Raw genomic sequence first — 25,756 nt, 5'->3', positions numbered from 1 at the left:
GTTTTAAAGAGGCCGTTTTAATGTCTAAATAATAAAGGACGATGTTGGCCGTGGTTACCGGGGTGTGGTTAAAGAAGACTATTATTAAGAACAAAGGTTAAGAGAAAGAGATGAACAATATAACAAGATTCGTGATTGCACAAAGTTCATATTAAAAAAAAAAGTTACTGTTCAAAAAGTACTGTTCACTTTTTACTGTTCAAAAAAGTTACTGTTCATAAATAATAATAATAATAATAATAATAATAATAATAATAATAATAACAATAATAATAATCTGGGAGATAGACAGAAAATTAATTATAACTACATGATAAAAGGAAATATAGGAGTGAGGAAGTACCGAGTAGGATTGTTAAAATTATATATATATACATATATATATTCATCACTAAATACCATTTATTTCCTTTGTTTAACACTAAATGTGGGTGAATCAAGTAGTTCACATCAATTTACTCTACTGATCACTCGATTTAGTGCATACTGACTTAGTAAATCATCTTTCCTGACTCAAAATACATTAAATTGATTAAGTATTATACATTGATCACTAAATATCGTTGATTTCCTTTGTTTATCACTAAATATGGGTGAATCAAGTAGTTCACATCAATTCACTCTAATGATCACTCGATTTAGTGCATACTGACTTAGTAAATCATCTTTCCTAACTCAAAATACCATCAAATTGATTAAGTATTATATATTGATCACAACATATCGTTGATTTCAAAATCTTTTTTCAAAAAACATTTTTTAGTGGGGTTTGGGGGTGGGGGTGGGGCCATGGGCGGGGGGAGGGGTGGATGGGGTGGGGGTGGTGCAAAAAATATAAAAAAAACTTTTTAAAACTTTTTTTAAAAATAAAATTAATTTTTTTGGAGGGTGAGGGTGGTGGTGGGGGGGGGGGGGGGAGTACAAAAAAACAAAAAAAAAACTTTTCAAAATCTTTTTTAAAAAAATATTTTTTTTGGTAAGGGTGGGGGCAGAGAGAGGGGTAGGGGGCGTGGTGCAGAAAACCAAAAACAAAAACTTCTCAAAACCTTTTTTTTAGAAAAATTAAGTTTTTTGGGAGGGTGGGGGTGGTAGGGCCGAGGGGTAGGTGCTACAAAAAAACAAAAAGAAAAAAACTTTTCAAAATCTTTAAAAAAACATTTTTTTTGGTTTGTGGGGGTAGGGGGTAGGGGTAGGGATAGGGTGGGGGCGTGGTGCGAAAAATCAAAAACAAAAACTTTTTTTAAAATAAAATTAATTTTTTTTGGGGAGTGGGGGGTGGTGGGGCGAGGGGTGGGTGGTACAAAAAAACCAATTTTTTTTTTTAAAAAAACATTTTTTTTGGCGATGGGGGAGGGGGGCGCTGGGGCAGGGAAGGCGTGGGTGCGAGGGGAGGGGGGCATTAGGGACAGGGGGTATTTTATAATTTATATTAGTTGGGTCAAAGTGTTAAAAACAAAACTTGAGGGCAAAGTATAAAAAATAAAGCTTAGGGTCAAAGTGTTAAAAATATACCTTTGAGGGCAAAGTATAAAAAATAAAATTTAGGGTCAAAGCGTTAAAAATATAACTTTGAGGCAAATCAAAACTCCCTAATCACTAATCCAAAGTTTATCACCCCTACTCAATTAAAAAAACTAGAGTTACCTCAACTTAATTTTAAAACTTTTTTGCCACTCTTAATTAAAAGCCCCGAGATATTAAAATTAAAAATAAACAGCTCTATTCGAACATTGGGAAAAGAAGAGGTACATTTCCAAAAAAATGGGCATTTGACACATCTCGGCCGTGTCGTGAAGGCGGCGACTATTTTTTTTTATCTATGAGGGCAAAGTATAAAAAATAAAGTTTAGGATTAAAATGTTAAAAATATAACTTTGAGGTAAATCAAAACTCCCTAATCACTAATCCAAAATTTATCACCTTACTCAATTAAAAAAACTAGAGTTACCTCAACTTAATTTTTAAATTGTTTTGCCACTCTTAATTAAAAGCCCCGAGATAATAAAATTAAAAAAAAAAGCTCTATTCGGGACATTGGGAAAAGAAGAGGTACATTTCCAAAAAAATGGGCATTTGACACATCTCGGCCGTGTCGTGACGGCGGCGACTATTTTTTTTTATCCAAGTAATCGGAGACACATAGTTCTTATCTTCATTCTTCATCAACAACTACTGAGCTATAAAAATGCAAGGTAGTCTCTATTCCAGGTGTTTTAGGGCTGGGGGATTATTGTTCCAGAAAGCAGAAACCATGATTTTGAATTACAACATCCCTTCTCGCCCTTTACAACATTCACAACCCCCTACTTATCTCCTTCATCAATATCGCATCACTACAAGACATCTTTCAACTAATAAAAGATACCCACGGCATTCCACTGCTACTGGTTTCAGACAAATCAGGGCATTCGTTTCCGATTTCCCTGCCAAAAACCCTAAAGACCCTAAGGATGGGATGCCGAATGGGCATGCCATGTTTTCACCAAAGCCTGTGGTGAAGAAAGAAGAACCTGAAGCTGCTGCAAAAAGTGATCAAATATCTGATGCCAGAATCATAAGCACTTTGGCCAAATACCTGTGGATGAAAGATAATTTTGAGTTCCGCTTTCGGGTCATTGCTGCCTTGACTTTACTAGTTGGTGCAAAGGCGAGTCACCTGTATTTACTCTATTATGGTAGTGCGGATAATTCATTGATCCTTTAACTATGTCACCAATGTTTAGGTAGGTTTTGGGATTCGGACATTTGGGACCACGTTAGGAGTTAGTTGTGTTATTAATTTGTCCTTATGTGGAGATTGTTGCCAAAACTTCCTTCTTCTTCTTCTTCTTTTTTTTTTTTTGTATAAAGGGGATGGATATTGATCTTGCTGCTGATTAATTATTGCATTTCATGCGACAGGTTGTGAATGTTCAAGTGCCGTTCTTGTTTAAGCTTGCGGTTGATTGGTTGACAACAGCAACTGGCAATGCTAATGCTCTTGCTGAGTTTACTAATGCCAATTCTACTGCTTTGGCTCTTTTTGTAAGTCCTGCTGCGGTTTTGATTGGTTATGGTATTGCACGATCAGGGGCATCCGCTTTCAACGGTACTTCACACCTATGAAGTAATTGCTTGTGCTTGTCTTGACATTCTGAGTAACTAGTTTTTGTTCTTTCTTTTATTAAAAGATATCACTTTCATGCATAAACGGAAGATAGACATTTATTTCCTTTTCCTCATCAGCAAGTGCTTTAATTCTCTGCTCTCTTTTTATTTTTCTAGATGCCTTCATCTTTCTTTTGTGTTGCAGAATTGCGAACTGCAATTTTCTCAAAGGTGGCGCTCCGCACTATTCGGTCAGTTTCACGGAAGGTACAGAGCAGAATTTGTTTGCCTGCTTATTTTGTTATGTCTCTTTGGATTAGTCATCACTGATAGGAATCACAACATTTCTAGATTTTCTTGGGTAATTCTCGTAAACTAATCGTAGATGGTGCGCTTATTGGATGATGGAATCCACTCTCTTATCTTTGGATAGATGTGTGAGATACTAAGGTGCTTACACTTCGTTGTCTGTGTCTGCAATGGCCTCTTGTCAATGAAAAACTATCACGATAGTATCTCATGCATTTGTCCAAAGTTCGGCTCTTTTGTTCTCAATAAAAGGAGAATATTGGTCTTTGTCACAGTCTGTAAGAGACCATTCATCTTGGATGTTTGTGTTAAGCATGCAATATAATTTGAGATGGGAAATTTACACCTGATATTTATCGTGTGTCTACAGACCCCACTTGTGGGAATATACTGGGTATGTTGTTGTACAACTTGAAAATGTGGGCATTTCAAAGTGAGAAAATGAACTTAAGAAGTGTGAAGTGGAAGAGAAAATAAGAGAACTTATTTCCTCAAGTTGTTGGGGTTGAAATAACTATGTTTACATGTCCTAAAAAGGGAAGGAAATCAATACCTAATTATAATAGGTGTAAATTAAGCTACCTACTGTATTTACATATATTGTAGAATATTCACAAGGATTTTAACACTCCCTCTCAAGATGGTGCATACAAATTATATGTACCAAGGTTGGTACATATATAACTTATTCTAGGACGGGCTAGGGACTTCGGCAATATGTCTGCCGGCTGATCATTTGACCGCACAAACTTTTTGACGATGTCTCCTAAAATGACAATCAATCTCTATTTGTTTGGTCCTCTCGTGAAACCACTGGATTCGATGCAACGTGAAGTGCAGCCTCATTATCGCACACAAGTTCCATTTCCTTAATCTCCCCAAATTTCAACTTTTAATAGTTGTGTGATCCATATGAGTTCACATGTCGCCGCTGCCATAGCCCGATATTCTGCTTCTGCACTCAATCTAGCAATCACATTTTGTTTCTTACTTCTCTAAGACATCAAATTTTCCCAAACTAGACCATAATATCCAAAAGTAGATCGTTTGTTTAACCCTTCCCGTCTGGATTTGTATATCCAACAATCTTCTCATATCCTCGGTCTTTGTGAACTAGTCCTTTCCTTGGAACAAATTTTATATATCAAAGAATACGAATAACTCAATTCCAATGACTGTCACAAGAAGAATCCAAGTACTGACTTACAACACTAACCAGGAAAGCAATGTTAGGTCGAGTCACAGTGAGATAATTCAATTTTTCTACCAGCCTCCCACACCAAGAGGCTTCCCCGACCATGTAGGAGCTTAACATTTGGATCCATTAGAGTATCAATATGCCTACATCTGTCATCCAGTCTCCTCAAGAATATCAAGCACATACCACGTCCTCTATAAAATGGCAGTTCCTGATTTAGATTGAGCAACCTCAATCGGGGAAGATCCTTAGTCTGAAAGTTATTAAAAAAGTGATGTTTCAACTTCGTAATTTTCTTGTCATCATTGCATGTGATGTCATCAACGTAAACCACCAAGTACATGCACAAACCTAGAGCAGAGTGATGATAAAACACAGAATGATCAGCTTCACTTCAAATCATGCAAATTCTTAAATAATCATGACAATGCTCTAGTAGACTGCTTCAAGTCATAAAGTGCTCATCGTAGTCTCCGTACCATGTTACTAGACTCGCTGAGCAACAAAATCTAGTGGTTTCTCCATATATGCACCTCATCTTCAAGATCCCCATGAAGAAAAGCAATTTTAGTATCCAATTGGTAAAGAGACCAATGTCAAACAACCATAGACAAAAAGACGAACTGAAGCAATCTTAGCCACAGGAGAAAAGGTAATCACCATAGTCAAGAAAAAAATCTTTGTATAAACCTTGCGACTAGTCGTGCCTTTAGACGATCAATCTGTTCATTGGAGCCAACCTTCACCATATATACCCAACCACGACCATTTGTAGACTTACCTAAAGGTAGAGGAACGAGCTCCCAAGTACCACCAGAGTATAAGATAGACATCTCCCCAATCATAGGTTGTTGCCAACCTGGATGAGAAAGAGCTTCACACTTTCACCTCTAGTCTTAGGAATAGAAAAAATGATAGTGATGACAAAAAAGACAGAATGGGCCGCTGACAAATGATAACTCAAACAAGTATAGATAGGATGAGGGTTATGATAGAACGAAGACCATTCTGAGAGGCAGTGGGAGAACTCTGTGCAGACAAGTCCACAACAAGTAAGGACTCTGGTGGCGGCTAAATTGCGCGGACTCTTCATTTTTGCTGCCGCACCCGTCTCGACATGGTGCGGGTGTGGGATACGTCTCGGATTCGGTCAATCAACTTCGGATACTTTGACCAGAATGCATGGACAAATTTGGGGGAACAATTGAGGTTTCGATTTCTCAAAATGAAAGATAAAACAGATTTAAGACATGGGAAATGACATATTTGCAATATTATAGTCCTTTTGTCTCATATTCGGTGCTTCATGTTTCAGACCAAATAGCTCTAAGCAAGAATTCAAGGGGTTGTGTTCTGAGTTCTGACTTCTGGTAGACAGTAGCAACCATCTTTAATGAGAATTGGTGGAAGGGCTTGAACGTCTTTCCTTTTCTCTTTTGAGGGGAAGAACCGGAGAGCTTGAAAGAAGAAGTTCGGGGTCTTTATAGCTGTATTTTTATAATTTGAGTTATCTTAGTTGAATCCCCACACCGGTATCCATATCTGGATCCGCACCTCCGAATCTTAAAATTTAGATTTTGCCAAATTCGACACTCGGATTCGTACCTGCATCGGATACCCGCACCCTAGTCCGAGCAACTTAGGGTGGCGGGCGTGAATAGCCAGTCCCGACTGAGGAGCACGGACGACGATGATGATGGAAATGTAGAAGGTGGAGTGGAAGGATAGACTATAGCGGGATCGCAAAAGATAATGGAACTGGTAAGACATCAAGAAATTTATAAATGTTCAGCAGAAGAGGATGTAAAGTAGGGTTGACCTTTAAAGAAAGTAACATCAACAAGCATAAGATCTCGCCGGAGGTCAGGTGAGTAGCATCGATATCCCTTTTGTATCCTCGAATATCCGAGAATGACACACTCCTAGAGTGAGGATATGGATGAAACAGGAGCTGCCAAAGACACGTGGTGGAAGAGAAAAGAAGATTGACTGAGGAAACAAAAGAGGGCAGAATGAAGTCAAGAACAATTCCAAGATCAAAGTAGTTGATGGAAACAAAAACCAGATTCTGGAAAGATAAATGGCATGACGCTGGTACTTTGGAGAGTCTATTTCCAGATATTTACAGCATGGTCCTAGATCAGCAAAGGACTGTTGCAGAGTTGTGGACACCTCAAGGCTGGAATTTCACTTTTAGAAGACACATCAATGATTGGGAAATACAAAGAGGGGCTGATTTTTTCAATGCACTGGAACCAATTCAATGGACTTCAGATAGGGGAGGATGTTTTTTGCCTTTAAAGTTAGTGCAGCATATAGGATGATGAATCAATTGAATCAACAGATAACTAATTGGCCTTGGAAGCACATTTGGAGAACTAAAATTCCACACAAAGTTTCATGTTTTGTGTGGCTCTTAGTCAAAGAAGCAGTTTTGACACAGGAGATGAAAAGGGGGATGCCTTTGTGTTCTAGATGCTTCCTATGTGGAGAAACAACAGAAACAATAAATCATCTATTCCTTCACTGCAAGTTTACACAACAGCTCTGGAGAATATTCTTAGATCTTAAAGGTATATCTTGGACCATGCCTGGAAAGGTCTCGGAGGCTTTAAAGAGTTGGGGGCTTGCAAGCCAAGAACAGAATCAGATGGAGAATTGTCCCTGCCAGCATATGGTGGACAATCTGGAAGGACAGAAACTCTAGGTGTTTTGATAGCATAGAGAATGGTGTGCAGAAGGTCAAGCTGAATTGTATCTTACTGCTTTGTTTTTGGTGTAATCAGGTCTACTCAGATGATACCGTTACTATCATTGATGTTTTGGATTCAATATAGCCTTAAAACATTAGAGTCTTGGAGTACTTTTGTAAATATGGTTTCAGTACACCCTATGTGCTGTTTTGCTCAAATGATATAGAATACAGTTACCAGTTTTTTTTAAAAAAGAGGGCGGAACCTGATTTCGAATGGCAGAGGAAGGCATACGCCGTTAATCAAATAACAAGATGTGAGTACTGTATCCCCCAAACACAGGCCTGTGCTTGTATGAGTAGGCTGCAGGCAGTCTCAATAATATGCTTATTTTTCTAAGGACAAGATGTCTGATGAAGAATTCCATGGAAAGACATAAATTGTTGAAATTTAGATGTTAAATATTCACGTGCATTATTACTACGAGAAGTGCGAATAGAAACATCAAACTAGTTTGGTATTTCCTCCAAAAGGTTTGAAATATAGAAAATAATTCAGAATGATTTTTCATTAAAAATAAACCAAGAACACCTTGAGTAGTCATCTGGACACTACTGCTTTGGAAAAATATTCTGCATGTGTCCGTTAGTCCTTGTAAGAACTCCAGATCGAGTTTAACTACTATATTAAAAAATTGGTGTCCTTTGATGAGTGACCATCTTCTTACTGAACTTAATCTTCTGTTTTAATGTGTTGATGTACATAACAGGCCCTAATGTATGCAGGTCTTTTCGCACTTGCATGAACTCGACCTGCAATATCACCTCAGGTATTTCTTGAAACACCCTCTTAAGAAAGCTACTCTTCTTAACCTGATGATTATGCATATTCTATTCTAATGCATAGCGTCTAATTATGTTGCCTTTATTATTGCATTGCCTCAGAAATAGCATTTGCCGCACCTTTCTTCTCTATCCCCTTCTCCTTTAAATCCCCCATTCTCTCATGTTATTTGTCTTTAAATAGGAGGAACAGCCAAATTGTTGGCTCTCGAAAGTGATTAAAAGCTATCATACAGCATCTCTCTTGTTTCTGGGAGAAAGATCCCCTCATTTCTGACTTCTGCTGGCTGCAAACCCAAGTCTGTACTGTTTATGTCTATCTTCAACTCTATCTTTTAAAAGTTGAAATAATCATGTAGTTCTTTTTTATGTGTGGTATTTTATGCGGCTGGAGAAACTCAGTTACCCAGAATATTATACCAAAGCAAATGCTTCTGCACTTTATAAAATATTTCATCTTTCTATTGTAGAATCTATGGTACCAACGATTGAATAGAAGGCCTAAAGCTGTACCTGTTTCCATATCACATTCTAGCTTCAAAGGGACCAAAAAGTTCAAAAAAAGGAGAAGCAAAGATATCATGAGAGCAAATGTAGTTTGCTGTTCAATCAGCATTGGAAACAATTTTGTGAAGGCTATGCTTTAAAAGAACTCATTCTTAGAATGACTTACATTAAGAACCTACATCCTTGTAAATGCATACTTTTTTCAAGATTGAAGTCTGAGTGGATAAACTATGCAATTTGCCTTATCAGTCTAATAGTGTGTTTCCTTCAAAGAACTAGTTAAATAAAACTTAGGTCTGTTTAATTCTATGTTAAGTTTCATCTGTTTGTGGCTTTGTCCTATATTGATTTTTAGTCTTTCCTGACGGAAAGGATGCAGGTGAATGGGTACCACATGTCACCAAAATAAGATGCTTATGACAGCGATTGTCTATAACTTTTTTGTTTGTTTGTTTGTTTGTTTTTTTTTTTTAAATATCCCTGTGTTAAAATTTTATGTCATCAGTTGTGATATTGAGAAGGTGATTTGTTGAGTGTGATAGAGTTGCTTTTATATTCTTCTTGCATTCTGCAGTCGAGAAACAGGTGGTCTTAATCGGATTATTGACCGTGGTAGCCGAGCTATCAATTTTATTCTTTCATCAATGGTATTCAATGTTTTCCCGACGATATTAGAGGTATATAAATTTTTTTATTTCCATCATTCAAAGGTAGCAATTTTATTTGATGAAAAATTCCTACTCATGTTGCTTTTAAGTATTACTCCAACTGTATTAACATGAACCTTTTCAGATATCCATGGTATCAGGGATACTTGCATACAAGTTTGGAGCACCCTTTGCATGGATCACTTCACTGTCAGTGGCTGCATATATCGCTTTCACCTTGAGTATTACCCAGGTTATCTACGTGCTTAAACCCATCTATCCTTTGGCTTGGCTTTGTCTCTTATTTTGGGTTTCATGCCCCTCTACCTCTTTTAGTTATTCATTGGTCATACTGGCAGTGGCAGCTAGGTGCTAGCTGATGTATCAGTGATACGAATCGAATTGGGGAAGAACCAATTCAATCCAAAAATGCGGAATTTAAAGATACGAAGAAAAGGGGATGAGGAATAGAGGATAAAAGTAAGACCCAATTAGGGCGAATTTATGGACAAACCTAAGTATATTAAACTTAGACCCTTCCAATTGAATCCGATCCTAAAAGAACCACTACTATTTGACACTCAAGGCAAGAGATTCAATTTGAATCCACATATGGCAATCTCTTCATGAATATCAATGGACATAAAAGGTTCACAAACCAACAATGGATTCCACCATCATATTGACTAAAATAGCCCTAGAATCTACCTAACAATCTATCACTCAAAATATGAGTATCTCTCAAATATTCATCATCAAAATCTAAGTAATGAAATGAAAGACAAGCTATATATACAAGCTAAGTAAAGAAGACTAATAGGCAATTACAATGCTACCCTTAATGAAGTAAGGGCCTTGTTTGGCTAGTCTTCTTATTGTGGTCTTCAATTCAAGAATTGGCCTTCAATGGCCAAACACGCCCTCCTTGCATAGATGACCCTCTAATCAACCTTGCATGCATGGCCTTCATGCAAGCATAACCTTCCTTGCACAAATAGCCAACTCCCGATCTTGTCCAAGTTTGCAAGTGTAGCCAATTTGCAGAAATGTCCCTATTTGCACGTTTGGCCACTTTGCGCATTTGGTCCCCTTTCTAGTAGCTTCTTCTTCAATCAACTCCCAAGCCACCTCCCACACATCATAGGCCTCATTGTGGGGCTTGTATGGGCCTCCAAAGGCCTTCAACTCCATCCTTATCATCCATGCCGCTTGTAGAGCTTGAAGTTCCATATCTAGGCCTTGGGTGTAAGTCTTGAAATGAGGTGTGCCAAGTAGGATCATATCAATCAGTAACTTTTAATGAGTCCGGCTTCAAGTATCTTTTGTCTAAACTTCCTGTTATTTTGTATCTTACAGTGGCGAACTAAGTTTAGGAAGGAGATGAATAAAGCTGATAATGATGCAAGCACAAGAGCAATAGATTCTCTTATCAATTATGAGGTAAGCTTGTGTTTTGATGTACCATGATTAGCTTATTTATTCATCTATTTTCTGATGTGCAATACACTTGATTGTGTTGGCAATTTTCATTTTATTCAGACTGTTAAGTACTTTAACAATGAGGTCTATGAAGCTGAGAAGTACGATCACCTTTTAAAGAGTAAGTTGTATTGACTTATGCTTTTTTTCTCGTCATTAAGCTCTTCTGCACTATTATGTTATGGTGTTAAGTTTTGTATATGTTGGGTGAATCAGATTGCATCAGCTGTGGTAACATTTAACACGGTTTTTGGCAATTAGCTTAACTGTAAAATTTCAGGTGGACTTTATAATGATTTATAATTTCATGAAGAAGAAATGTCTTCTCTGTATTTTTTAATGATTTTACATCTCATGAGAATTAGTACTTATACAATGAGTCCTAAGACTATATAAGGAAAGATCCTTGAAAAAAAAAAAAACTAAATAAGGAAAGATGATACTTACACAATCAATTACAATATAGTAGAACCAATCTACTCCTATAGTTAAGCTAGGAAATCGCTAATCAATCAAGCAACACTCCCTCTCAAATTGGTCCAAGGATGTCGTATTTTATATTGCATGTTCAAGTCGTTTAGCGCATTCCCTCCTAGTGGTGTAGGTGGTGGTGGGGTGACGGGAAGAGAGAGAGAGAGAGAGAGAGAGAGAGAGAGAGAAAGGAAAGGGGAAGAGAAGATGGTGGTGGAGGTGATGATGACAATGGTGGTGGGGAGAGACGAGGAAGGAGGAACAAAGGGTGATTGGTGGTAGAGGTAGGGCCAAGAAGAGAGGAAGGAGGAACAAAAAAATTTAAAAACTCAAAATTAGGGGGAAGGGTCAAATTTTCCCTTGAACCATGCGAAAGGTCAAATTTGCCCCCGAACTATGCGAAAGGTTCAAATTTACCTGTAATTGTGTAATGCGTGGCATCACCGGGTGTTATGCTTCCACCATTTAAAATTAAGGGGAAAATTGCTTAATTTCGCATAGTTCAGAGGCAAATTTGTCGTCAACTAGTTACGGGCATATTTCACCCAACTATTAACGAAGGGCAAATCTGTTCTATTTTGCATAGTCCAGGGGCAAATTTGACCCTTTTCCCTTTAGCTAATTTTATATCCCACGAGAAATAGTACTTATACAATGAGTCCTAGGACTAAATAAGGAAAGGCAATAATTACACAATCAATTACAATATTCTAGAATCAATCTACTCCTATGATTGAGCTAGGAAATCGCTAATCAATCATTCAATCAACATTTCATGATAAAGAAAAACAGAAATCATTGAACTTTATGAAGTTTCACAGAATGGTGATACCATGTCTACATGGCTTCCCTTCAACAAAACATGGGTTGCCTCGCACCTTATCAGAAAAATAGAAACATGGGTTCGCTTCACTGTAAGTGTACCTTTGATCTGGAATCTAGCGATGAGGCAGCAGAAGAATATGCTCGTTCTCCCAGTGGTTTAAAAACTATTATATGGTCATTAGCTTATGATATACAAAACTTTGAGGTTACATTGTTCCTCTCCATTTTCATATCTAGGAATAAGCAATCATGATAATGTTGTTGTCTCCAGGATACGAAGATGCTGCCTTAAAGACACAACGTAGTCTTGCAATGTTGAACTTTGGGCAAAATGCAATATTCAGCATAGCTCTCTCAGCTGCTATGGTTTTATGTTCGAATGGGATTATGAATGGCGTCATGACTATTGGTGACTTGGTAGAACTTTCTCTAATTGCCTTAGCGGAGTGATTATCTTTTTCCGCAGTGCTAGCACTTTAATAAGAAATATTACTATTTTGATAGGTCATGGTAAATGGGCTGCTGTTCCAGCTATCACTTCCGCTGAATTTCCTTGGTAGTGTATATCGTGAGACTGTACAAAGTCTAGTGGACATGAAATCAATGTTTCAGTTACTAGAGGTATCATCCAGCTTCCGTGATATCATTGCTGTTTTGTTTCATTTGCTAGATACATTTTTGATATGTAAAAGATTATAAAGGAAACTGTTAGCAAAGTGACAGCAAACTTTGGAGCAGAAAACATAACCTGCAGCCGGTTGTAAGATTTGTGGTATCTGATGGTGCCTCTGGAAGCCTGCTTCGTAAGTTCATAATGAGATATTGTACCTCATATTGTCTCTCTAGGGGTCTGGCTGATTTATTTCTGCAGCTTAAAAGAATTGGACATACAAGCATTATAATATATCTTACCAATCAGGATAGGATCTGAATGATGATAAAGTTGGCCTTTTATGGAGTAATCACTTCTTTCATTCTCGTCTGCTGTGGTAGCAAGCACTATCTCTCTTTAGTTCGTCCACTCTTGCTCTGATAGACTGATACATCCGCTCTCTCTTGTGTATCTCTTTGCTGACTTAGAATATTCTGCTCAAACTTAAGTAGCTGGGGTGTTGAAAGCGCTTGATGTCTTGAGGCCTAGTCTAATATCCTCACATCTTCTGCTCTCTTTGAGAATTAAATGGAAGTTGTTATAAAATAAATTTATCTCCCCCAAACTGAATTAAGTTGCACAACTACTGATCGAAATGATAAAAGGATGTCGTATTCTGAGGGGATTATTATTATCTTGTGAATTATTTGATGTGTCCACTTGCGATATATTTGGAATATTTTCAGCTTTTTTAGGAAGCAATGGGGATTGGTAAACTAATGCCTTTCTTTTGCGTTGTCCATTATCCTGTTCAGTGTTCTCTTTGATAAATCAATAGAAATTTCATTAATCTGCACCAATATGATACCAAAGGCTCCACCTTATCAAAAAAAAAAAAAAAAGAAAGAAAAAGAGTGATGCCAAAGGCTCCATGGGTACAAGTATTAAACATTTAGTTTCCAAACATATAGCCACATATATCTTTATCCATTGCAGCGTCTGTATCACTCTGATAGCAGACCTTGATGATACAGAAATGGTGATTTGGCTACAAACACATTTTCTCAACCTGCCATGGCATGTCCTTGCTAAATTGAACTATCATTATTCATGTCATAAGCAACAAAAAGAAGGGAATGACCACCAGAAATGCCAGTTTTTCTGATATAGAATTAGTTCATTTATATGATAGTGATACGTTACATGCATGTTTTGAATCATTTGGTCGGAAAGGATTAAGAGGTGTTTTCAGAATCATAGAGTAATGCAGCTTTTGTAAAGAGTAGCTGTCTTCAAAATTTGTGTTTTTGGCGTAAGGGAAACATAGTAGAAGACTTGAGATCAGTTTTGTGGATTTCATAGGTGTTTTGGCTCTGTAACTCTAGCCTGTGTTTCTTTGAGTTCCTCCTTGGCGATCCTCTAATGAAGTCTATTTTAGCTTATCAAAAAAGCAAAACCTTACGTGCATGTTCTATATGTCGTGCATATATATAAATGTTTTGAGCAGATCTTTGAATAACATACAGGAAAGAGCTCAAATCAGAGATGCAGCCGATGCAAAATCTCTCAAGTTAAGCGGGGGTAGCATTCAATTTGAGAATGTTCACTTCAGGTGCATAGCAAGTTCTTTCTTCTTTTGATATTTTCTGAATGAATTATGGTTTTTTAGAATAGTTATAGCTTTCCTTAAAGCACATGTTTTCACTCAATCATACAGTTTGTACGCATTCTATGTATATATAGATAGGTAGACATGCAATAGCAAACATTCTGGTGTGGTGATAGACAAGCATTATCAAACATTCTGGTTGGTGACCTCTGGTATACTCTAAAGAAAATAGAGTGTTTAATCCCAATCAGGGTTAGACTTGTGACTTGATTGAACTATGAGTGGTTTCATCAATTTAGCCCTGCAATGATACTATCGCATGGTGCTTTGAGCATTCTTGCTTGTCGATTACTGCAATTTGTATTCGAGGCTACTTGTGATTGGATTTATTCTTAATCGTCATATTTACGATATAATTCATCTGATTTTTTTTTTTTGGATAGGTATAATTCATCTGATGTTTGCTTGTAGCTTCTTTTATGAAACAAGTGCTTTTAGAAGCAGTATCATCGTCAACATTTTCTAACATCCCCACTAATTTTATGTCTCTATTCTACATGCCTATAGCTATTTGGTTAGACAAGAGAAGATGAAGGATTTCTTGTAGGAAGAAAGGAGGGGGGTAAAACTTTTATTTGGTGGATTGGAAGAGAATTTCATTTCTCTTGACGGATCTTAGGGATATAGAGATTTTCTACTTCTATTTGATAAGTTAGTGATGTTATCAATATAATGGGATAAGCCATCGCAAGTGGTAGAGAATCTACACAAAAATCAAGTTCTCGATTAAGACAACCCATTTCATCAATGACCCGCATCTCTTGGGTGCTCCAAAAGTGTAAAAGAAACAAAGGTTTACCATAATTTGGGCAAAGACATTCTTTGCTCCCTCAAAGTTCTCATGTTTCGATCTTGGAAGAGTCCATATGAGTGTGAGTGGCGCTACATTCCATGGCCACCATCTTCTTTTCCTACGTCTAAATGCCCGACCTAACATGGCATCCTTAACTGTAACTGACATCACCCACTGCTTCGACCTTAGCTGCTTCACTGCTTTATGCACTAATAGGTGATTTGCATCCTCTCCCGTCAGGCATCAGCTTGCACATGTAACACCAATATAGAATTTCTATCTTTTAACGTAACGTTGATGTAAAATGGTTGTGGATATTCACCCATGAGGAAAGTGCTACTTCCTCCGTGCAATTTATGTGGCACACTTTCCTTTTTAGTTTGTCCCAAAAAGAATGTCATCTTTCTATAGTTAAGAAACAATTTAACTTTAATTTCTCTTTTACCCTTAATGAAATGATTTATAGCCACACAAATCGCTAAGGTTTGTTTTAGACCACAAATTTCAAGAGTCTTTCTTTCTTTCTTAAACTTTGTGCCAAGTCAAACGGTGCCACATAAATTGGGACTGAGGGAGTATATCGTAAGGTAATAATTGCTAAATGTAGCACGGTTAGTAATGGCTGGTTCTCAAGTGAAACAATGCAGTGCATAGGGTAAGTGTACGGAAGAGGATTATTGAAGGTAGAAATATGTCGGTGGAATACATTGGGTTTGTGGTTGTAATAGCACAAGAGTTCGCTTTCAGAAGGAGTTATGGTGTGGCAATACTAGCCTGGAGTAAACTCGCCATGCCAGTGGATTGTTTGAAAAGGGAGGATCAGGGAGTTGGATGAGATATCATCGAGTGCTATAGGGAGGGAAAGCTGTAATGGAGGGAAGGGGGATGAAGAATGTTTTGCTGTAGAATCGTGCTACAGGGAGTTAATGGAGGAAGTGGAGAAGAAAGGCGTTGGAAAAGGTGTGGGCAGTAAAGCCCGGAAAAAAGTAGTTTTTTCACATGGTGTATTGTAAGGGATGCTAGGTTGACGGTGCATGAACCTAACAAGGAGGAGGAGGATGAGGAGAATCATGGTTAATTGGTGTTATTTGTGCGAAGGAAGTGGCTAAAATGCGAACGCTTTTGCATTGCAAAGTTACTCAATTCTTGTGAATCTTGCATATTCATTGTTCAATTTGGCATGGGTGTTACCAAGCACTGTTGAAAAGACATTCACAAGTTGGAGACTATGCAGATTGAGGGAAGAGTGGAGTGCTGTCTGGAGGACCATCCTGTTTCTGTAATGTTTTGGACAGTGTGAATGATAGAATAGAAGCTTGCTCCATGATATGGACAAGATTTCTTAATTCATGTTCATTTGATGTAAACAGAAGACCCCCCCCCCCCCCCCCCCCCCTCTCTCGATTATTATTAAGGCAACTTGAGAATTAAATGTGGTTGAACCACTCAATTTTGTGTTGTACATATTTTTGACACCATCTGGCTGGTATGAAATTCCTTTGATTGATCGAGAAAGAAATTGCAGGATAAACATAGATGGTAAGTGTATCAGACAATTGACTAATTTTTCTACTCATAGTCATTGATCATACTGCTTCTGCTCATACAAGCACTCTATGATGTCCTAAAGCAAAGCACATGTTATGGGCTCGTTTACAAGTCTTTCTAGCTAGCAATGCTACTTAATGCTTTCCAAGTACTTTGGAAGTAGGAGCTTTCCAAATCACTTTAGGTTCTGCAGCTTTTGTTGTTAGGTTGATGCACAGCTGCTGCTCTTCGTTTAATTTGCAGTTCATTATGATGTATAATTCTTTAAAGTAAATATGCTTGCTTGCTTTCCCTACTGTCCAGACCCCACATGGTGGGATTCTACTGGGCTTCTTGTTGTTGTTGTTGTTGCTTTCCCTACTGTGCCACCTAATGGACTAGTGAATATGCTTGTTGATGCTTGTTCTTTCCATTTTTTTCATAGTTATTTGACAGAAAGGAAGATTCTAGACGGGATTTCTTTCATCGTCCCAGCTGGAAAAAGTGTAGCTATTGTAGGAACGAGTGGCAGTGGTATGGTTTGTCATTTTCCTTATTCTGTTTCAACCTTTCATTCTTAATTTATCCATTTACTTTGAATTTAATTGCTCTGTGATCTAGCGACTGTTCCATTTAGGCTTTATTATACTGCATATTAAGCAAAAGCAAGTCATCTTAGTTAGCTAATCTAACAGGCATGAGATAAAAATGCTTATCTGAGTAGTACAGTAAAGATCTTAGGATGGCAGCACTTAAAGGAACCAATATGTGGCATAGGTTAGTCTTGTTACTGAAGCCCCTAGGGTGCATAAATGAGGGATAAATTTTGAAGTTGGATAGCTAGAGATGCTTCTGTAAGTTTTTTATTATATGCCCCTCTCTTGATCGAATTGTATGTGTGTATACTTTGTTGAAGTTTGACCAATATGATACTATGGTGTAGAACTTATGCTGCAAACAACTGAAAAGGTTGTTTTTGTTTTTTCTTTTCTCTTTGTTAGCTTTCTGGAAGCGTCATTCTTTCTATCTAAATATGGGCCTGCCCCAGATCCTGACCAATATATGAGATGCCTCTTAGCTGACTGTAGGATACAGCCCTTTTAAAAGGCACTATAAATATTCAACTGTGCTATCTCATTGCCTGTTGGAATTTGGAAGTTTTGTGTTTAACCTAGGGATTCCATACAGTTTGTTATTGTTTATGCTACTTTTTGCAAGTCCTCATCCACATATTACTTTCTGTTGTAGGCAAATCAACCATTCTTAGATTGCTCTTCAGATTCTTTGACACCCATTCCGGAAATGTAAGATTTAAAGCTTTCCTCATTATCTTTTTTTTTTTTTTTGGGTAAATACTGTGGAATCGTAGCTATATATGCTCAGTTACTACTTAGTAGAGGCCAAATCAATGAATTGAGATCAGGTTTCATATTGTTTGGGCCTGCTTTTTCATCACAACGTTTGAGAGCCTTACAGTGTCTCTCATCATATTAAACTTGGATGCCTGCCCTAGCAATTTAAGGGCCTGTTGGTTTGCACTTCTTTCACCTTATAGAATTAGAAAGTCATATCAGTTTCCTAGCTAATCTTTTCCGGAATTATTTATTTTTCAATTATCTATGATCGCTTTTGAAAACTGACAAAAAATCCTTAAATGGTAAGCATGATAAGGAAACTGGTGTTTTAGCATATATCTCAAGAGAGAAGACCGACTGACAATTACTACAAATAGTATGTTGACAAACCATTGGCAGAATTCTGTTTGCAGTGTTTGTCAAACTGCTGATTAGGGACTGTTATTGCAATGGAATTCTCATGGCATATAATTTATAATATGTGAGAAGGAATCTGACCAATGCCCTGATCAATCTTTGTCCATGTGCTTGATGAGCCCTATTTTTTGAGGCTGCACTTTCATGTACTGTTCATAAACTGGTTTGCAGATTCATGCGCGGTGAAAGTTCATCATTTTATGTTCACAATATCAGGGGATGGGTTTCATCATACTCCACATATAATCATGCTGATCCTGTTTCACTGGTGTTTATGCGATTGAAAAAATTAGACACATAAAAAGGAAGTGAACAAATGTTAGTTTTGGTTAAACATGGATACAAACTTGAAAACCTGTGTGTGATGGTAAATGTTCTCATGTAGATGATTGTACATGGGAACAGTGAATTTACATTTCAGGCAGAAGTTCTCTTCTTTTTCTCAGATATTTAGAGTTTTTATGGCATTTTGCTGTTGGCAGATAAGAATAGATGGTCAAGATATTCGGGAGGTTACTCTTGAGAGTCTTCGGAAATCTATTGGTGTTGTTCCCCAGGATACTGTAAGTTGTCATAAGTTATCAAGCTTAATATTCAGCATGGTCCCTGAAAAATGTGTGGGTTGAAAACAAGCATTTCTTTGTTTTTCCAGGTTCTTTTCAATGATACTATATTTCACAATATTCACTATGGACGGCTCTCTGCCTCGGAGGAGGAGGTCTGTTAAGAATTTGGTACTTGCTTCTCTTTCTACTTTGGCAATTCTTACATCATCTGACTCTCCCCTATTATCAAAATGAAATGGTTCATTAAGGTGTACAATGCTGCTCGACAAGCTGCAATCCATGACACTATTATGAAATTCCCGCAAACGTATGCTACAGTGGTGGGAGAACGTGGACTGAAGGTGAGTTTTTTCAGTCCCCCATTTTTCTCTATTTATGTGCAGGAGCATGTCTTTGTGACTTTTAGGCCTATTCTTTGCCCCGCCTCGATCATGTTGAAGTTTATCCATGTAGGTAGGACATGGAAGGGTAATCATGTCATAGTTGACGCAAAATCATATACATCACTTGTTAAGATAACCCATGTGGATAGTAGGTTGAAAAGTGATGTTCTTATAGTTGTATGTAAAGATTTATTAGTACAATTCATCGACATTTTCCATTTGGATTTGAAGTTATAGTTTCTGGTTATCTAGAGTCGCAAGCATACATTTCAGATTAAAACCAGACACTCTCTACTTCTGTCATGATCATTTTCGTAACCCAATTATGTATGAACGAACCGTTACTAGTGTGGGTATAATGGTAGGAGATACAATTGAGTTTCAGCAGTAGTGGGTTTTACAAAAGAGATTTGCATTAAGCTTGTACTTATTTTGTCCGAGTTAAACAATATACATGATAGGGTCATGGTGTTTGGTACTTGCATATAATGTTGTGTTAATTGACGAAATCAACAAGGGTGTCAACCAAAAGCTTAAATTATGGGAGTCACTCAAGAATAAGGGTTTCAGGATAAGTAGATATTGAATATATTGAGTACAAGTTTAACCAGAGAGATATAAGATGAATTAGAGGGGATTGTGGTGACGAAATGCAAAAATCTCAGATATCTAGGTTCGATATTTCAGGAGAATGATATGATGGAATAAGATGAACCATACAAAATTTAAAACAGGATAGTAAAGTAGAGAAGTGCTACAGGTTATACGATAGGACGATAGATAAGGGTGTTAAATGGGTGGGTTGGGCTAAATTTGGGCATGTCAAAATGAGCCGAGTTAATATATTGACGTGTTATCAACCCACCCAATTGTTACTTCTGCCGAGATGGGTTGGGTTTAAGATGGGCAAACTATCGGCCATAGCCCAACCTACTCAACTCTTACATACTTTTAATTTTTTTGTTTGTTTTCTTAGATTTTGTTTAATTACCAAATAAAACTAACAAAATTTCTTGGGAAATTTTAAAAAATATACAGCTCTTGAAAATATATACGCCACGTAGCCCAATACACAATATTATACAACATTATACACGGGGGGAAAGGATTATACATAATGTACCAACCTTGTCTAGAAGTGTATAATAGTGTATAAATGGTGTTTATACACAAATATTGGCTAAATCGCGTGTTTATACACAAAATATGGGCCACGTGCCGTAAATATTTTCAAAAATATAGTGCGTAAATTTCCCAAACTTTTTTTCATTTTGTTATGGCTATGTATTACATATCAAACAATTTTTAAAAAAAAGGTTTTTGACAAGGTTTCTCATGGGTCAATCTGGGCTACATATTTAAGCCTAAATCAGCCCCACTTTTAGATTGTCTAATTTGGGCAGGTCAAAATGGGTTGAATTACTAAATGAGAGTTTGGGCGGGTTGGGTGCGTCATGTTTTCATTGCTTATATTGCCACCTCCTAGGATACCTACCAAAGTGAAAGGCAAGTTTGATAGAACGGTTGAAAGACCAACAATGTTGTATGGGAGTTAATGTTGGGCCTCTAAGGTCCAACATGTGTTGTAGGCATGCGGATGTTTAGATGAATGAGGGTCGTACAAAATCAACCAAGATTATAAATGATGACATTCGTCAAAAGGTGCAAATAGCACACGTGGGATAAGATGGTTTGTCATGTTCTACATCGATCTGCAAATGTACCGGTCCATATGTGTGAAAGCATGGTAATTGAGGGTGTCAAAAGAGGACGAGGTAAGCATAAAACTACGTGGAAGCAGTGTTATCAAAGGCGACTAACCCCTGAAGCGAGGCACCAAACATGTTGAGCGCTTTGTCCCGCTTAATGTTCGCATTGGAGTCGTATCAAGGCTAAAGACATACTTTTTCTTTCCATCTAGCGTCTCCTGAAGAGGCGACACTAAACAATTGATATTTCACTTTATCGTTATTTTTTTCTTAATATTTTTGTTCATATATATGTTATTTATGCTTATTGTTACTAGTCTTGGACTAAACATATATGTTTGTATTTTTCTTCATTTGCGCTTTTTTTCATTAAAGCCCACACTTTATTTTTGCTTTGCGCTTAAAGCCCCAACAGGCCTTGCAGCTTTTTTGTGCTTTCCGCTTTTAATAACATTGCATGGAAGAATTGCTTCAAAGACCTATAATCTCTTGGAATGCAAACAAACATAGCGAAAACTAATGCACAGTAGAAGAAAAAGACTCCTAAAGGGGATAAAGACTTAGAGCCTGTTTGGATTGGCTTATTTTAGGTGCTTTTAAGCCAAAATAGCTTTTAAGCACTTTTGTAGTGTTTGGGTAAAATAAAAAAGTGCTTTTAAGCACTTTTTTTAAGCCAAAATGACAAAAATAAGCCAAAAGTCATAAGCTACAATTCCTAACTTATGGCTTTTGGGTTATAAGTCAAAAGCCTTCCCATCCAAACGGGCTCTTAGTCATGTGGGCAGGCTTACTTTAATTTAGGTCCAATACTTGCTAGGAGTTTTTTGATCTTGTTAAAAATTTGTATGCAGTAGAAGATGTTGAGAACTTCTAGTGTCAGAGAACTAAATTATTGAATATTGAATTGAGACAGCTCTAAATGGAGCACCATGAACAGTGAATATCGGTATAGCCAGTCCAACAAACTTGGGATTGAGGTATTATTGTTGTTATAGCGAGGCAGAAAAATACCTGATAAATCATTTTAGGATTACATAGCACTCTGTCCAAATATTCATTCTTTTTATCACAGGACTTGCTTTTCAATTCTTTTCTGTTTTATAAAGTCATATATGCCTCTGACTACATTCTGTGACACCAGTCTTTCTTTTTCCATGTCCTGCAGTTAAGTGGTGGCGAGAAGCAAAGGGTTGCACTAGCGCGTGCATTCCTTAAAGCACCTGCGATATTGTAAGTTCGCCTGTCACCCTATTATAATGAACTTGTGTTGGCTCAGGGATCTACCTTTACTTCATTTTCTGTATGTGCTCATAAATTAGTCCTTAGAGTCCAACTAAAAGAACTACAGTTTGTAGATCTTTACAGAATTATAATATTTGTTTAGTGCAGTCAATTTCAATTATGAGGATTAGGTATCTGAGACAAATAAGAACTTTTTGAAAAGTGTCATTCTTTGCTATTCACTGTCAGAAAAAGTTTCCGCAACATTTGGGGTCAAAGGTCATTTCCAGGAAGATCAAGATGCGTTAAGGTCGATTTTATTACTTTGGATTAGTTGTTTCAAGCAATTTGGCAGATGCTACAAAGATTCATGTTCCCTTAAATCATCTCTTTTCTTGGTGTCTATACAGCTTCATCTCTTTTCGATTGCTTGACCTAACCCAGAGCGTCTCTCTTACCTTCACAACACACATTTAACAGCCTTGTCTCCTGTGTTTAATTTCACCTTCTCTTAGTACCGGCTTATAGACCTGTATTTTGCTCAGACGGCTCATTAAAGGCATGTTGCGAGAACCTTTTGCTCTGACAGCTTACCAAGATATCCTCTTTTTAGAATGTAAAAATGCTTAGGCCATGTTCCTAGCCCGTCTTTTATGTAAACAAAATCAGATGTCTCTTTTTTGTTGGTTCTGCCTATCTTCCCAGAAGTGCATTTTTTCTCCATTCATTGAAGTACTCTTTTCTTCACCCACATATAAATACTGTGTTACAGAGAGCGTATATTTGCATCATTTGTCATGATAATTGCTGCTTCTATTTTAGTTGCTCAGTAAATCACCGTCGTCAGAATCTTGAGTTGATAGCATTCTAATGTTGTGTTTAGGCCTTACGTTAACCTGGGAATAATCTTGGGCTGATTATCATGTTAACTGGAGGTTAATGTTTTCAAACCAGGCAGAAAGGCTTTAATTGAGAGGGGATTGTTGTCGATTTCCATTCTTTATCCTTTGTTCTTCCTGTAATAAATTGTTTATTACCCTTTTTCCTTCTCTGTTAGGCTTTGTGATGAAGCCACGAGTGCACTTGACAGCACGACAGAATCAGAAATATTAAGTGCTTTGAAGTCTCTAGCAAATAATCGGACCGCAGTTTTTATTGCCCATAGGCTCACTACAGCTATGCAATGTGATGAGGTATGTGTTCTAGTAAATTTCATATTGAATACTCATTCTCCAATATTTATTCTTGTAACTTCATTTTGGAAAATTATACCGAGTTTTCCTGAAGTTTGGTATAATTTAGGTGCTCTCCTGAGATTTTGACAAGTCCAGAGGTGAAATTATTGTACTCATCAAATATAATATTAATTAGAGTTCAGGTTATCAAAAAAAAATGATTAGAGTTCAAGATGTGGTAGTGAGATGTAGAAATTCAGTATTCCATGCATCTTTTATGTTAGATAGATATCCCCCTTGTCCAATTAACCTACTTCCTATTCTTGGGTTGTCCCAAAATTATATCCACGCTCGTAAAAGTGAGTTTTTCTCTGCACTGATACTTCATAATACTCTATTATTAAAGTAACTCTAGGGCCCTGTCTTATTGCGAACTCTATCTTATTTCTTAAAAAAGTTAAACCATTTTACCAACTTTTACTTGCATACAATAAAAATCATTGAACGATCGTGCCTAAATCAAATTGACACCAACTTTCGGACATAAGGAAATTGTATGTTAAGAAATAGATCAGACGAACCATTGGCATAAAGTGAACAATTCAGGATGGTAGGACTACATTACTTTGTTTTTTAGTGGCTGGTGTATAACATGTTTCGCAGAGTTTCATCAGAATTGTGCAGTTACCAAATATTCTCTTATTCTAACTTATTTCATCAGACGTGTGGTTACAAATTTTTCTTTTCTTCTTGGACCTTGCAAAACCACAATGATGTTTACCGTCTATCGGCTAAGAATATAGTCCTTTTTGTTTAATGTGAAAAGTTATTATAATTAATAGACAACAATAGGTTATAAGCTGTTTAATGATATCACAAATGCAAAGTGTTGAATCTGATCTTGGGTCGGCAGTTCCAATTATTGTGGTTCAAATGTGTTGTATCCTGCTATTTGTAAAGTTGAACTTACTCTTTAGTTTTTTCACTAGTTGATTACACTTGATAATATTTATATTGGATATTTGGTTCTGATTATCAGATCATAGTCTTGGAGGATGGGAAAGTGGTGGAACAAGGGCCACATGAATTTCTTCTATCAAGGTCAGGGAGGTATGCACAACTTTGGTCACAGCAGAACACGGTGGATGGACTTGATGCGGCAATCAAGTTAAACGCATGAATATGCCCTTTCTGTTGTTTCAGCAAAAAAAACAAATTACGACTTCACCAGCTACTTTGCCCAATCGTCTCACTTCTTTCTTCAGTTCCAATAAAGGATATAAATTTCTGATTTGCACTTTCAGCCTCTCCATATTTGATGTAGAGGGACAGAATTTACTTCCTTAGATTCTATTGGACAGAGAAGCAGTTCCCAGACTGCTAATATGAAGGAAGAAAGAAATTCACGGTTCTCCCCATTTCCTGCTTTATGCGCTTCTTGTGAGGATGGAACAGGTCAAACTAATCTTGTCAATGATTATATTTTGGACTACAGTCATCTTGTTTTGTTAGTGGCGGTGATGTTAGCGATGAATCGGAAGCACCTATGTAGTATATGTACTGTTAAAGTGCAGTGTTCACTTTGTTATTTTTGGAGAGCCAAAGATTATGAAGTTTACGATCCCCTAGCTTGCTGATAAGATCCATTCTTTGGACTTTGTAGTGGATGCTATACTTTGTGTATATTTCCACAAACACATTAAATTGTGTTAACATCTTAAATGTCACTTACCTTCTTATGGGGTAACACACTGTTAGTGAAGGCTTCTTATATTGTCTTTATTTAATGTTTCAAATTTTAAATATTGTACTTCTAAAACATCTTGCCGTATGCAGCTGAAAATGTTGTGATCTAGAGAAATAGCACATTTTTTTTTTTTTGGTTTGCCCCCCACACCCAACCTTAATTCCCCCTGCAAATAAAATGTATATTTTAATAACCCCCGGAAACACTGCTAATTTAAAACCACACCCTCCCAAGACCTCGTCCCACCTAAAAATTTCGAAATTGAGAAGAGAGCAGAAAGATTTGTGTGAGAGAAACATTCCAAAAAATACAGTGTATATCGCTACCTAAAAAAACAGTTTTTTCCACTTCAATTTTTGATGTCATGAGATCGAAAAACTGGATTTTTCGACCGAAAAACGACCTCAAGCCGGGGTCGTTAAACCCTTGGTTGAATTTTTTTCCGACATGGTTGGAAAAAAAAGGACCTCATGAGGTCAATAATTGTTTAACAACCCAAATTCAAAAATTATATTACAGACCTCATGACGTCAGTAATATTATT

The 25,756-nt window shown here is 37.1% G+C and overlaps 1 protein-coding gene across 1 annotated transcript; it reads left to right on the top strand.

Annotated features, from left to right (window-relative positions):
• Positions 1–2,016: 2,016 nt before the first annotated feature.
• On the top strand, positions 2,017–25,247 carry LOC132644348 (ABC transporter B family member 25, mitochondrial). Its single transcript, XM_060360941.1, has 19 exons — positions 2,017–2,647; positions 2,902–3,088; positions 3,293–3,354; positions 8,073–8,116; positions 9,211–9,313; positions 9,429–9,536; positions 10,640–10,723; positions 10,823–10,883; positions 12,330–12,475; positions 12,563–12,679; positions 14,177–14,262; positions 17,085–17,173; positions 17,888–17,943; positions 18,894–18,974; positions 19,064–19,129; positions 19,226–19,318; positions 22,235–22,299; positions 23,348–23,483; positions 24,505–25,247. Exons 1-19 carry the CDS (start codon positions 2,186–2,188, stop codon positions 24,643–24,645), a joined length of 2,187 nt encoding a protein of 728 aa, XP_060216924.1. The 5' UTR covers positions 2,017–2,185; the 3' UTR covers positions 24,646–25,247.
• Positions 25,248–25,756: the final 509 nt, after the last annotated feature.

Source organism: Lycium barbarum, chromosome 6 (assembly GCF_019175385.1).
Source record: "Lycium barbarum isolate Lr01 chromosome 6, ASM1917538v2, whole genome shotgun sequence".
Classification (NCBI taxonomy): Eukaryota; Viridiplantae; Streptophyta; class Magnoliopsida; order Solanales; family Solanaceae; genus Lycium; species Lycium barbarum.
The sequence above is the reverse complement of the archived record's forward strand: the minus strand, read 5'-3'. Positions and strand labels throughout refer to the sequence as shown.

Coding starts and splice junctions, on each gene's coding strand:
- LOC132644348 (XM_060360941.1), top strand. CDS start 2,186: ATGCAAGGTAGTCTCTATTCCAGGTGTTTTAGGGCTGGGGGATTATTG. Junction 8,117..9,210: donor GACCTGCAATATCACCTCAG/GTATTTCTTGAA, acceptor TGCATTCTGCAG/TCGAGAAACAGGTGGTCTTA. Junction 14,263..17,084: donor TTTGAGAATGTTCACTTCAG/GTGCATAGCAAG, acceptor TTTTTTTCATAG/TTATTTGACAGAAAGGAAGA.